The sequence below is a fragment of the Phocoena phocoena genome, chromosome 4 (genome assembly GCF_963924675.1).
Source record: "Phocoena phocoena chromosome 4, mPhoPho1.1, whole genome shotgun sequence".
In the NCBI taxonomy this organism is placed as follows: domain Eukaryota; kingdom Metazoa; phylum Chordata; class Mammalia; order Artiodactyla; family Phocoenidae; genus Phocoena; species Phocoena phocoena.
Window position 1 is genome coordinate 8,377,164 of NC_089222.1, and position 13,336 is coordinate 8,390,499.

The window sequence follows — 13,336 nt, forward strand, 5'->3', positions numbered from 1 at the left end:
GTTCAAGTCAAATATGAAAATAGGCTCTAATTTTAAAAAAGAGGAAAGAAAAAAAAGTTCTCCGTTTTCATTTGGTGTTTCAGATTTAAAAGCTTCATTCTAGCATAAAATGAGTGCAGTGGTGAGCAGAAACATTAGACCTTGTTCAGATTTCCTGGTGTATGACCTTGGACTGAACTTGTGCTTCCACAGTGGGTACAGGTGTCAGCGGAGGGTCTACACCAGCAAGAAGAGACTAAATGGGAAAACTCATATTGTTACAGGGTGAGCACCAGGTAGTAACTTTGTGCTGTACTTTTTTTTCCCCCTTTCTGTCTTTGCTTGAAGGTGGAAAACCAGATTGTGCAAACCCTGCTGAGGCTAATGTAGAAGAATCTGAACCAGCTCTCCTGATAAAGCCTGAAGATATTGTCTTGAAAGAGCCAGGGAGCTCAGAAAAGACTCTGCGGACACTTCTGAGGCCAAGCGATAAAGTTTCTAATCACTACAAGACCACTTCTTCGGAGATCAATGCAGTTGTAGGCGCTGTTCCTTCTACTTGTGAGTATGTCACATTATTTGCGGGAGTGTTAAAAGGATCAACAAACACAGAAGGGGAGTGTCCTTTGTCTGTCCTTGCATTTGTCCCCCAGCCTCTATTAGACTCTAACTTTCTCAAAGCCCAGGACCTTTCATTAAGTTCTGTATTCTAAGCACCCAGGAAGGCTCAATAAATGTAGGCTGAATTGAACTAGTGTTCATGGTGACCCAAGTAAAATGACTCTCTCTGTATCAATGAAACTGAAACCATCATAGCTCAGAACCCGGAATGTTAGACCTCGTCGTAATTCAGACTTCACCAAGTGCTAGGAGACTTTTGAACCACGTGATTCTTAGCTACAAACAGATTTGCCTTCAAATATTTGATGAGCTCTTACAAAACGGTTCCTTACATCTTTATTCCCCCTCTGTTAGTCTGCTAGGGCTATCATAACAAATACCACAAACTGAATGGCTAAACAGCAGAAATTGATCGTCTCATGACGGCTGGAAGTCCGAGGTCAAGGTGTTGCCAGGGTGGCTTCCTTCTGAGTGCTGTGAGGGAAAATCTGCTCCAGGCCCTATCCTGGATTCTGGGGGTTTGCCGGCAGGCTTTGGTGCTACTCAGCTTCTGCTGCACCAGCCTGATCTCTGCCTTCGTCTTCATCTGATGTTCTCCTGTGTGAGCATCTGTGTCCCAATGTCCCCTTTTTATAAGGACTCCAGTCATATTGGACTAAGGGTCCACCCTTCTCCCGTATAACCTCATCTTAATTAATTATTCCTGCAATGACCCTCTTTCCAAATAAGGTCACCTCCTGAGGTACTAAGGGTTAGGAATTTAACATAAAAGTCTGGGGAGGGTACAGTTCAACCCATAACCGCCCAGATCTCAATATCAAGCATGATGAATCTAGAAGACTCTTTTATATTGGTCAAGATCCCTTTTTTGGACTAAGGCCATGATTAAGGATTTACATATTTTTCTCAACTGGATTTCATAGACATGCTTTACATTCTGTTGTGATGAGAGCTTGCTACTTGCTTTGGAATAGTGTTGCCCAATAGAAATACAATTGGTGTTGTATGTATCTTTTTGTTTTAATTTATTATTTATTTTTGGCTGTGTTGGGGCTTCCTTGCTGCATGCAGCCCTTCTCTAGTTGCGGCGAGAGGGGGCTACTCTTCATTGGGGTGTGCGGGCTTCTCATTGCGGTGGCTTCTCTTGTTGCGGAGCACAGGCTCTAGGCATGTGGGCTTCAGAAGTTGTGCCTCGCGGGCTCTAGAGCGCAGGCTCAGTAGTTGTGGCGCACGGGCTTAGTTGCTCCGCGGCATGTGGGATCTTCCCGGACCAGGGCTCGAACCCGTGTCCCTTGCATTGGCAGGTGGATTCTTAACCACCGTGCCACCAGGGAAGTCCTGGTGTCATATATATTTAAAAAATTTTAGTAGCCACATTAAGAAGAAGAAACAGGTGAAATTAACTTTAATAGTATATTGGGAATTCCCTGGCAGTCCAGTGGTTAGGGCTTGGTGCTTTCACTGCCGAGGCCCAGGTTCAATCCCTGGTCAGGGAACTAAGTTCCTGAATGCTGCGTGGCACAGACAAAATTAAAAAAAAAATTTTTTTAATAGTATATATATATTTTATATACAATATGTATCTCCAAAGTACCATCATCTCAACAAGGAATCAATATAAAATGATTAAATGTCTCACATTCTTGTTTTGGGTACTACATCTTTTTTTTTTTTTTTTTTTTTTTTTTGCGGTACGCGGGCCTCTCACTGCTGTGGCCTCTCCCGCTGCGGAGCACAGGCTCCGGACGCGCAGGCTCAATGGCCATGGCTCAGGGGCCCAGCCACTCCACGGCATGTGGGATCCCCCCAGCCCGGGGCACGAACCCGCGTCCCCTGCATCGGCAGGCAGACTCTCAACCACTGCGCCACCAGGGAAGCCCTGGGTACTACATCTTTGAAATTGTGTATTTTACACTCAGAGCACAGTTCAGTTTGGACCAGCCACATTTCCAGTGCTCAGTAGGCACATGGTTGGTGGCGGCTGTATTTAGAATGTCTGTTTTCCTCCCCCATCCATGTCCTAGGTTATCCCATCTACGGTGTTCCAACCATTCGGTCCGATATTCCCGCCCCCCAAATTCGCCGTATCAGTGACAGAACCAATTATGGTGAAGAGGGAAATGCGTATTCATTGCTGTATCCTACCATCTTTGGCCAGAAAGGATTGTTTGAAAGAGACTTCTTCAAGACCAGATCCAAAAAAGAGGTACAACATGTGATTTCAAAAGGGGTGAAAGAAAGGCCAACGACACACAAAGGTGGAAATGTTTATTTGCTTGAGCGTTTATATTACAAAAGTCATCAGGAGCACCCCGTTCCCCCCCCCCTTAGGATTCTTGAGGATAATGTTCAATTTGGCTGTGATATTTGGTATAATTCTTGAAGTAGAATTTACTCTAATAAGAAGCATTACACTCACGTCATATATTCACTATGACCCATGTATAAAAAGAAAACTGTTTTCCTAAGATATTCAACACTCTTCTTTGTTGAGTAAAAGCAAAGAGGCTCAATCCCTTCCTTGTGTAAGTACCCTTGTAGTCTTGGGTCTCCATAACCAAAGAGTAAGTGTGAGGAGGGCCACTCTGCCATCCTTATGAGCTGCTATCTCAGATTATCTACAACAAGCACTGATTTAAAATGTTCTGTCCTGTTGCCATGTGTCAGCCCATGTATCTTGTTTTTTCTCTTGGTAAACATGGTCTTCATGGCCCAGGTGATTTTCTTCCTAGGTTTGTTATAAAGCAGGTGCAACCGGCTAGGCCAGAATAGCCATTGGGTTTCTGAGGGCCGAGGAGTAACGGCAGGTCTTGGTCAGAGCAGCCTGTCTAGATCTGTGCTGTGTGGAAAGCAGGCTGTGATCAAGGGAGCAATTGCTTCTTCGAGCTTTCAAATCCAGAGCTAGAAATGATGTGAACAGATGTGTGATGCTTTCTGGGACTTCACATGCAGAGTTGATGGCTTGCAAACTTGCAAACTTAGTAACAGATTCATTCCAATGATTCATTCCCACTGAGGTGGGGGGAGAGGAGGGGAGAAACTCAGAGGAAGATGCCTCCTGGCTGGTCCCAAAGAAGGAACCCAGGATCCACCACAGAGGGTTAGAGAAGAGACCTTCGCAGACTGTATTTTCTCTTCCCTCAGTCACTCTAAAGGGCCTATGAAATAGGGCTTTAGGGCCACCAAAAGAAACAAAAATCTCCTGCTTGTTTCCTGATGCCTAAAATTCTTTTAACTAGGAAGTCATCCTTTATCTCACAATTCTAGGTAGGAAGTAAGAACCCAGAGGCCTGCACATATACTATTCCAACTAAATGACATTCTAGAAAAGGCAAAACAATGGAGAAAGTAGAAAGACCGATGGTTGCCAGAGGGTTGGAGAGAAAAAGGGACAGATGAATAGGTGTAGCGCAGAGGATCTTTAGGGCAGTGAAACTATTTTGTATGATACCATAATGGTGGATATTATACATTTGTCAAAACCCATAGATTATGCAACGCAGAGCGTGAACCCTCATGTGAACTATGAACTTTGGTTAACAATAATGTAGCAATATTGGCTCATCAACTGTAACAAATATACCGCACTCATGCAAGATGTTACTAACAGGGGAAAAGAGGGGGCAAGTGATAGAGCATACGGGAACTCTAGATAATTTCTGCTTGATTTTTCTAGAAACCTAAAACTGCTCTAAAAAATAAAGTCTATTAAAAAAAAAAAAAAGAACCCAGAGACCTGCTTGGAGTAATAACGTCACCTTGAGAATAGATGGGTTTCCGTAAAAGTGTTAGCTAATCAATACACGAGGATGGAAAACTGAATGAGGGTAGGAATGCCTCCCAAAGTGTTGGGAAGGAAGCAGGGGAGAGGGCTGGGATGCCCAAGAACACACCTCAGGGCTTCACTCTGCAGGGACATATTTTTTTTTGGGTGCACCACATGGCATGCGGGATCTTAGTTCCCTGACCAGGGATCGAACCGTAGCCCCCTACAGTGGAAGCGTGGAGTCTTAACCACTGGACCGTCAGGGAAGTCCCTGCAGGGACTTTCTTTACCTGTCACTGGGTGGAGGAAAATAGCAACTATGCACGGGTGCCTTGAGGTGCTTCTGCTGGGTAACTGCTGCTGCTGACAGCACTGCTCTCCTGAATTTCAAGTGTATTTGATTATATTGTTAATTTCCCACAAGGCACATCATATCTAGGGGACCTTTTAATTGTTAAGATTTAGTTTAATAGAGGTATTCTGAAGGTCTTCTATTTCTTTGGCTTTCCTATTCACTGTCTAACCTTTCTTTCCATTTCCCTCTTTGCTTCCCTCCTGTATGCTTCATAGTAAATGTCTTTCCTCTTTTAAATTTAGTTTCTTTTTTTTTTTCCTCAAATCTTTTCTTCCCTCTACTCATTCTAATATTTCTTCCCACTACTGGTTCTTATCTTTCCTTTCTTATATTTTCCCTGGGACATATAAAGCATGTTTCCCCCCTCCCTTTATCTCTTTTACTAATTATCACTGCAGAGAGATGATTAATAACGAAAGTTTGCTGGTTTTCAATATGCTCAGATTTTAGTCTGCTCACTCGCTCGCACGTGCACTATCTCTGCAACATTTGCACACCCCCAGCTATAATTAAAGTTTACAACAGGCCAGTTAGAGACACTCCATAAATGTTCTTTATCTTTTGGCCACGTGGCTCGTGGGATCTTAGTTTCCCGACCAGGGATCGAACGTGTGCCCCCTGCAGTGGAAGCGCACTGGACCGCCAGGGAAGTCCCATAGATATTCTTATTTTAAAGAAGAGAAACTAATATGCAAGGGGTCTAGATAACATACATAAGAGGTGACTGGGACGGAAATCAAATCCAGCAAGTCTTCTATCTTTAACTCTTTTACCCTTTCTGCTTGAATTTGGCCACTTCCCTTTAAAATAAACAGAAACATTTGGAGTTGAAAGTAATTTTATATATTGGCTAATAGAGTTGAACACGCTATAGTCACTCATATTAGCAAAATGATTCCTGAGCTGAAAGTCCTGGAATTTTAATATTGGCTTATTATACGTAATAAGCCCTCCTCCCCCACCACACACACACATCCTCACATCATTTTTGGGGATAAATGTCCATAGTCTTAGATATTATAAAGACGTTTTTAAAAATACAAACTGAAAAACACATAAATATTAGCCTGACTTTGAAAGGTTTTTTTTTTCCCCCTAGATTGCAGAGATATTATGTAAAATTGGTGTCAAGCTTTCCGAGGATGAATTTGAAAATGTATGGAATCTTGCATCAAAAAAACACCACAGAGGAGAAGTTTGTGTTGAGACTATCAGAAATGTTCTGAATGAGTTACAGTACGCAGACTGGACCAAGTGCAAAACAGCCATGTGATCTTTGTGGCGTTCATTCATTTACACCAAAGAACTGTTACATCTGTGTTCACCTAAACTGTTCAGTCCATTCTGGTTTTAGATATTATAATTCAGCAATCACAGTGGTAGGGCTTATATGCCTGGTTGCGTTGCTAATAAATTAGATCTTGGACTTTAAACTTTATTTTCTTGTTTCCTATAAAGCACCAAAGAATTTGCCGAGCACTTGGAGTTAACCTTTAAGCTCACCAAAGGCATAGCCCAGAATGATGCTGGAAGTTTGTCATGTTTAGTATGCTTAAGAATGCTATGCATTTGAGTGGGTGGCCTGATATTCAAAGTCTGGTTTGTGATACCAGGGTCACAAAATTTTGACTTCAACATTTTGTTATTTTTCTCTTTAGGTGTCACTGTGACACAACTGAAGCTTAATGGGCTTTTAAGTCTCTGTCAGCATCTGGGGAAAACAGAATTAATTACAAGGAGCAGAATTTTGGGAATAAAAACTTGAGTTCCAACAACGACACGATGTCTGGTGGCTTTTCACATCTTTTTATGGCCAGAAAAGTATATTGACCTTGGAGTACCTGTAGAGGACACAGCTGACCACACTGTTAGATGTAGCTTTAGAGAGTTATTGTTGCAAATTGTGCTGAATCATTCCCTCCCTCCTGCCTCGGCTCTTTCTTTTGTTTTGTTTTGCGGTACGCGGGCCTCTCACTGCTGTGGCCTCTCCCGTTGCGGAGCACAGGGTCTGGACGCGCAGGCTTAGCGGCCATGGCTCACGGGCCCAGCCGCTCCGCGGCATGTGGGATCTTCCCGGACCGGGGCACGAACCCATGTCCCCTGCATCGGCAGGCGGACTCAACCACTGCGCCACCAGGGAAGCCCTTGCCTCGCTTCTTTGATATACAAATGTGATGCCGGGGCGGGATGAGATCCAGATGGTGATGGGGAAGTGGGAGCCCAGTCCAGCGTGTTCTTTCTGTGCATCAGGAGAGCCCCAGGGTGGGTTGAATCCATGACTGAAGCTTTCTCAGCAATATCACTTGATGAATTGAATGATCAATAGCATGTATTCTACCCGTATTTCTCTGTGATAGACCTTAACATTTTGTTGTTTGGTTTTTGTCTATTAGTCTAAAAAAATTACTCTTTAATTTAGATATTGTGGTTATTCTGTAGTCTACTGTTACTTAAAAAAAAAAAAAAAGAACTAAGGTTCAAAAGATTGCTTTACCCAATCCCTAGGAAAAATTTTTATAATCCATTTATTTTATAGGTAATTTATGTGAAAAATTTTAACTTTTTATTTTGAAATGATTTTAGACTTACAGAAGATTTGCACAAGTAGCACAAAGAATTATGCAGGGGTGGGCTGGAGCCTGCTCTTACTGTCCACTGTGGTCAACTGTGGGCATTTCTTCCCAGCACTGTGTCCCTGACCCCGTGTTGGTAGCCTGAAACCAGCTACAGTGAGAGTATTTACACTAAGCAAACCAACACATGCTACAGATCGGGGATCCCCGCCCTTCCCAAAGAACATTTACAAGCACTTCTACATCTATCTGTCTATCTATTTCCCTGTCTATCTATCTAACTATATCTATCTATCTATCTATCTATCTATCTATCTATCTATCTACCTATTTTCCTATCTATCCATCCATCCATCCATCCACCTACCTACATACCCATCTATGTCTCTATCCATCCATCTACCTATGTCTCTATCTATGTCCCTATCTATCTATCTATTTATCTATCTATCTATCTATCTGATCTATCATCTGTCTATTCACCCACCTATTGACAGAGGCAGGCTCCTTGACTGAACTTTAGTCAGGCTCCTTTGAACCCTTTTCTCAATTAGGTTTTGACCTTGGGCTTCTGTGTCTGTCCTTCCTGGGCCTGCACTGCACAGTTTTAGCAAGAATCTTGCTAAGTCAGTTTACAGAGAATCCTCCCATCGTCGATATCTGATTACCCTCCATATCTGATGAAATTCTTCATCCCCCAAATATGATGTATTAACTTTGGCCTGCTTTTTTTTTGGATAGCTATTACAAAATGTTTATTATTAATTTGTATTTACTTCCTGAATTTTTTCGTTTGAATTTTATTTATTTTTTTATACAGCAGGTTCTTATTAGGCATCAATTTTATACACATCAGTGTATACATGTCAATTCCAATCGCCCAATTCAGCACCCCACCATCCCCACCCCACCGTGGCTTTCCCCCCTTGGTGTCCATACATTTGTTCTCTACATCTGTGTGTCTCAACTTCTGCCCTGCAAACAGGTTCATCTGTACCATTTTTCTAGGTTCCACATACATATGTTAATATACGATATTTGTTTTTCTCTTTCTGACTTACTTCACTCTGTATGACAGTCTCTAGATCCATCCACATCTCAACAAATGACTCAATTTCGTTCCTTTTTATGGCTGAGTAATATTCCATTGTATATATGTATCACATCTTCTTTATCCATTCATCTGTCAATGGGCATTTAGGTTGCTTCCATGACCTGGCTATTGTAAATAGTGCTGCAATGAACATGGGGGTGCATGTGTCTTTTTGAATTATGGTTTTCTCTGGGTATATGCCCAGTAGTGGGATTGCTGGATCATATGGTAATTCTATTTTTAGTTTTTTAAGGAACCTCCATACTGTTCTCCACAGTGACTGTAACAATTTACATACCCACTAACAGTGCAAGAGGGTTCCCTTTTCTCCACACTCTCTCCAGCATTTGCTGTTTGTAGATTTTCTGATGATGCCCATTCTAACTCGTGTGAGGTGATACCTCATTGTAGTTTTGATTTGCATTTCTCTAATAATTAGTGATGTTGAGCAGCTTTTCATGTGCTTCTTGGCCCGCTGTATGTCTTCTTTGGAGAAATGTCTATTTAGGTCTTCTGCCCATTTTGGGATTGGGTTGTTTGTTTCTTTAATATTGAGCTGCATGAGCTGTTTATACATTTTGGAGATTAATCCTTTGTCCGTTGATTTTCTCCCATTCTGAGGGTTGTCTTTTCACCTTGCTTGTAGTTTCTTTTGCTGTGCAAAAGCTTTGAAGTTTCATTAGGTCCCATTTGTTTATTTTTGTTTTTATTTCCATTATTCTAGGAGGTGGATCAAAAAAGATCTTGCTGCAATTTATGTCAAAGAGTGTTCTTCCTATGTTTTCCTCTAAGAGTTTTATAGTGTCCTGTCTTACATTTAGGTCACGAATCCATTTTGAGTTTATTTTTGTGTATAGTGTTAGGGAGTGTTCTAATTTCATCCTTTTACATGTAGCTGTCTAGTTTTCCCAGCACCACTTACTGAAGAGACTGTCTTTTCCATTGTATATCCTTGCCTCCTTTGTCATAGATTAGTTGACCATAGGTGCTTGGGTTTATCTCTGGGCTTTCTATCTTGTTCCATTGATCTATGTTTCTGTTTTTGTGCCAGTACCATATTATCTTGATTACTGTAGCTTTGTAGTATAGTCTGAAGTCAGGGGGTCTGATTCCTCCAGCTCTGTTTTTTTCCCTCAAGACTGCTTTGGCTATTGTGTCTTTTGTATCTCCATACAAATTTTAAGATTTTTTTGTTCTAGTTCCATAAAAAATGCCATTGGTAATTTGATAGGGATTGCATTGAATCTGTAGATTGCTTTGGGTAGTATAGTCATTTTCACAATGTTGATCCTTCCAATCCAAGAACATGGTATATCTCTCCATCTGTTGGTATCATCTTTTATTTCTTTCATCAGTGTCTTATAGTTTTCTGCATACAGGTCTTTTGTCTCCCTAGGTAGGTTTATTCCTAGGTATTTTATTCTTTTTGTTGCAATGGTAAATGGGAGTGTTTCCTTAATTTCTCTTTCAGATTTTTCATCTTTAGTGTATAGGAATGCAAGAGATTTCTGTGCAATAATTTTGTATCATGCAACTGTACCAAATTCATTGATTAGCTCTAGTAGTTTTCTGATGGCACTTTTACGATTCTCTATGTATGGTATCATGTCATCTGCAAACAGTGACAGTTTTACTTCTTCTTTTCCAATTTGTATTCCTTTTGTTTCTTTTTCTTCTCTGATTGCCATGGCTAGGACTTCCAAAACTATGTTGAATAATAGTGGTGAGAGTGGATATCCTTGTCTTGTTCCTGATCTTAGAGGAAATGCTTTCATTTTTTCACCATTGAGAATGATGTTTGCTGTGGGTGTGCTGTATATGGCCTTTATTATGCTGAGGTAGGTTCCCTCTATGCCCAGTTTCTGGAGAGTTTTCATCATAAATGGGTGTTGAAATTTGTCAAAAGCTTTTTCTGCATCTATTGAGATGATCATATAGTTTTTATTCTTCAATTTGTTAATATGGTGTATCACAGTGATTGATTTCTTTTGATTTCCATTTGCATGGAATATCTTTTTACATCCCCTCACTTTCAGTCTGTATGTGTCCCTAGGTCTGAAGTGGGTCTCTTGTAGACAGCATACATATGGGTCTTGTTTTTGTATCCATTCAGCAAGCCCATGTCTTTTGGTTGGAGCATTTAATGCATTCATGTTGAAGGTAACTATCGATATGTATGTTCCTATGACCATTTTCTTAATTGTTTTGGGTTTGTTTTTGTAGGTCCTTTTCTTCTCTTGTGTTTCCCACTTAGAGAAGTTCCTTTGGCATTTGTTGTAGAGCTGGTTTGGTGGTGCTGAATTCTCTTAGCTTTTGCTTGTCTGTAAAGCTTTTGATTTCTCTATTGAGTCTGAATGAGATCCTTGCCGGGTAGAGTAATCTCAGTTGTAGGTTCTTCCTTTTCACCACTTTAAGTATATCACACCACTCCCTTCTGGCTTGTAGAGTTTCTGCTGAGAAATCAGCTGTTAACCTTATGGGAGTTCCCTTGTATGTTATTTGTTGTTTTTCCCTTGCTGCTTTCAATAATTTTTCTTTGTCTTTAATTTTTGCCAGTTTGATTACTATGTGTCTTGGCGTGTTTCTCCTTGGGTTTATCCTGTATGGGACTCTCTGCACTTCCTGGACTTGGGTGGCTATTTCGTTTCCCATGTTAGGGAAGTTTACGACTATAATCTCTTCAAATCTTTTCTCTGGTCCTTTCTCTCTCTCTTGTCCTTCTGGGACCCCTATAATGCAAATGTTGTTGCATTTAATGTTGTCCCAGATGTCTCTGAGGCTGTCTTCATTTCTTTTCATTCTTTTTTCTTTATTCTGTTGCACAGCCATGAATTCCATCATTCTGTCTTACAGGTCACTTTTCCGTTCGTCTGCCTCAGTTATTCTTCCACTGATTCCTTAATAACTTTCTTCATATGCAACCACTGAACTTCAGACGTGGAGTAAGTGGAGCTCTGGATTTAGCGAGGGTAGGAATTTCTCCTGGTGAATAAGATGGTGGGGGGGGGATATAGGAACTGAGTGCATGCTAGGAAACGATTCTAGTGATTACCACGGAAACTAAGATGGGTAAAGAGTAAGTTCAGAAGTGAAATGGTAGTGAAAAATGGCAGGGTCAATGGATTGGACCATTCCAGTGGGTCAAGAATTGTGGAGAAGTATCACAAAAAAGAAGCTAGAAAAATAGGAGACGGTGATCAGAGAGTGGAACGCTTGCACATGAGATCCTGGAGATGGTAGGGTTGTTGGTAACAAAGTTTGGGGTGTGACAATGGGCATGAGTGACTGAAATCGGTTGGAGAACAAGATCACTGAAGGAGAGGAGTTCAAACAATGGGAAGTCTGGTGTTAAGTCGGAGACCACCTACAGGGATATTGACGTTACCAAAAAGGGTGACAGGGAAGGTGGCAGACAGAGTGACCCTGGTTACATATCCCTTTGAAATATGATGAAAGATACACACTATCATTTTAGAAAAGTGCACATACACATATATTTTTGGTGGTGTAATATTCAAATCCCCTGCCCCCTTCATGGATGGATCTCTAGATGGATCTCTAGACCAGGCTGAACATTAAAGTAGCTCTGCTCCAAAATTTTAAATTTATCCTTAGATAGGGTTATTATTTCTCTCTCCCTCCCTTCCTTCCCTCCCATGTCCCTTCCTCCCTCTTTACCTTCCTTCCACGTGACTAATCATCACTTACGTGAACTTTGGTTAAGTACTCCTTTTGGAAGAATCCTGTTCCCCGAATGCAACAGCGAAGAACCGTGCTTCCCCATTTGCAACGGTAGGGGGCACCCTAACATTTCTAAACTTCGCGATGAGGTTCAGCCCACAGTGCAGAAGAGCAGCAGCCCGTTCAATAATACTTTCAGAAAAAAAGGAGAATGTCAAGCTGGAGGGAGGAGACTGTTTACCACTGCACTTTCTGAAATCCAGGGTGATCCTAGCAGTTTCTTCTTTCATTATTTAGTGGCAGTAGTTAGACTGGAAAGGAACATTTTCAATAGTAAGCTAGAGGGAAAGTCTGTTTGGATCATGAAGTTCCATCTCTTAGTGAAACAGGTACAGCAATGTGAAATATTCATGTGAAATATAAATAAATACCCGAATATATCACCACGTTTTCACCTAAATCATGTTTCTACAGAGTTCAGGATGGTCTTAATAGTAAAATATGTTCAACTCATAAAAACTTTAAAAAGCCACTGTTTCCTAGCCCAGACAAATAAACTCAATAAATTTTCCTCACAAAATAGCTAACAAATGGAGGAACTTGTTGGAAATATTATGGGGACCAATAAAGGGTAATTTTATTTTATGTAATAACCGCTTATGAAAACTCACTGTGGCTTGATGTGAAGAGCTGGACTCCTTAGAAGTTAACACCCCAATCATAAACCAACAATGAGGGTAAACTTGAAGGGCATTTCTTCTATTATGAAACATTTACAATAATAACCTTGTAAAAAATAATGGGATCTTTTTAAAGCTCATTTATTTCCTGGCTAAGTGGCAATTTCCCATGACTCAAAATGCCAATACTTCCTCCTGAAACCCTAGGGATAATCCAATTCATGTATGTTCGTTAAAAAAAAAAAAATCTGGTTAAAATAAGCAGGTGATTCTGTTTTAATAACATTTGTCCTGCCAGCAATAAGACAGTCTCAGGTGCAAATAAATATATAAACAAACAGATTTTCTTTAAAGCACACGGGATCTCATATCATTTCCAAATTAGCCAATTAGCATGGTGCTATTGGAAGAGATAATTAAAAAGTACATTTAGACTCAGAAATGTTTCCTGAGAGTAATCTGGAGCATACAGTCCTTATTCCACCTGTAATTACTTTGCCTGATTTTCCACTCTGTAGATAGAGGTGAACACACCTTCATCTGGGCAGAGGGAAAGCCTTTTTCTGTCTCTCCTGGAGTAAGCTTACA

At 40.9% G+C, this 13,336-nt stretch overlaps 1 protein-coding gene across 1 annotated transcript in view; it reads left to right on the forward strand.

The window, feature by feature from the left end:
• Window positions 1-6,129, forward strand: part of EFHB (EF-hand domain family member B) — a 57,248-nt gene extending 51,119 nt beyond the window's left edge. Inside the window, exons 11-13 of the mRNA XM_065876671.1 lie at window positions 328-540; window positions 2,625-2,806; window positions 5,821-6,129. Of these exons, the coding sequence (XP_065732743.1) occupies window positions 328-540; window positions 2,625-2,806; window positions 5,821-5,994 (569 nt within the window). The 3' untranslated portion in view covers window positions 5,995-6,129. The remainder of the gene's footprint in view (window positions 1-327; window positions 541-2,624; window positions 2,807-5,820) is intronic.
• The last annotated feature ends 7,207 nt before the right edge of the window (window positions 6,130-13,336 follow it).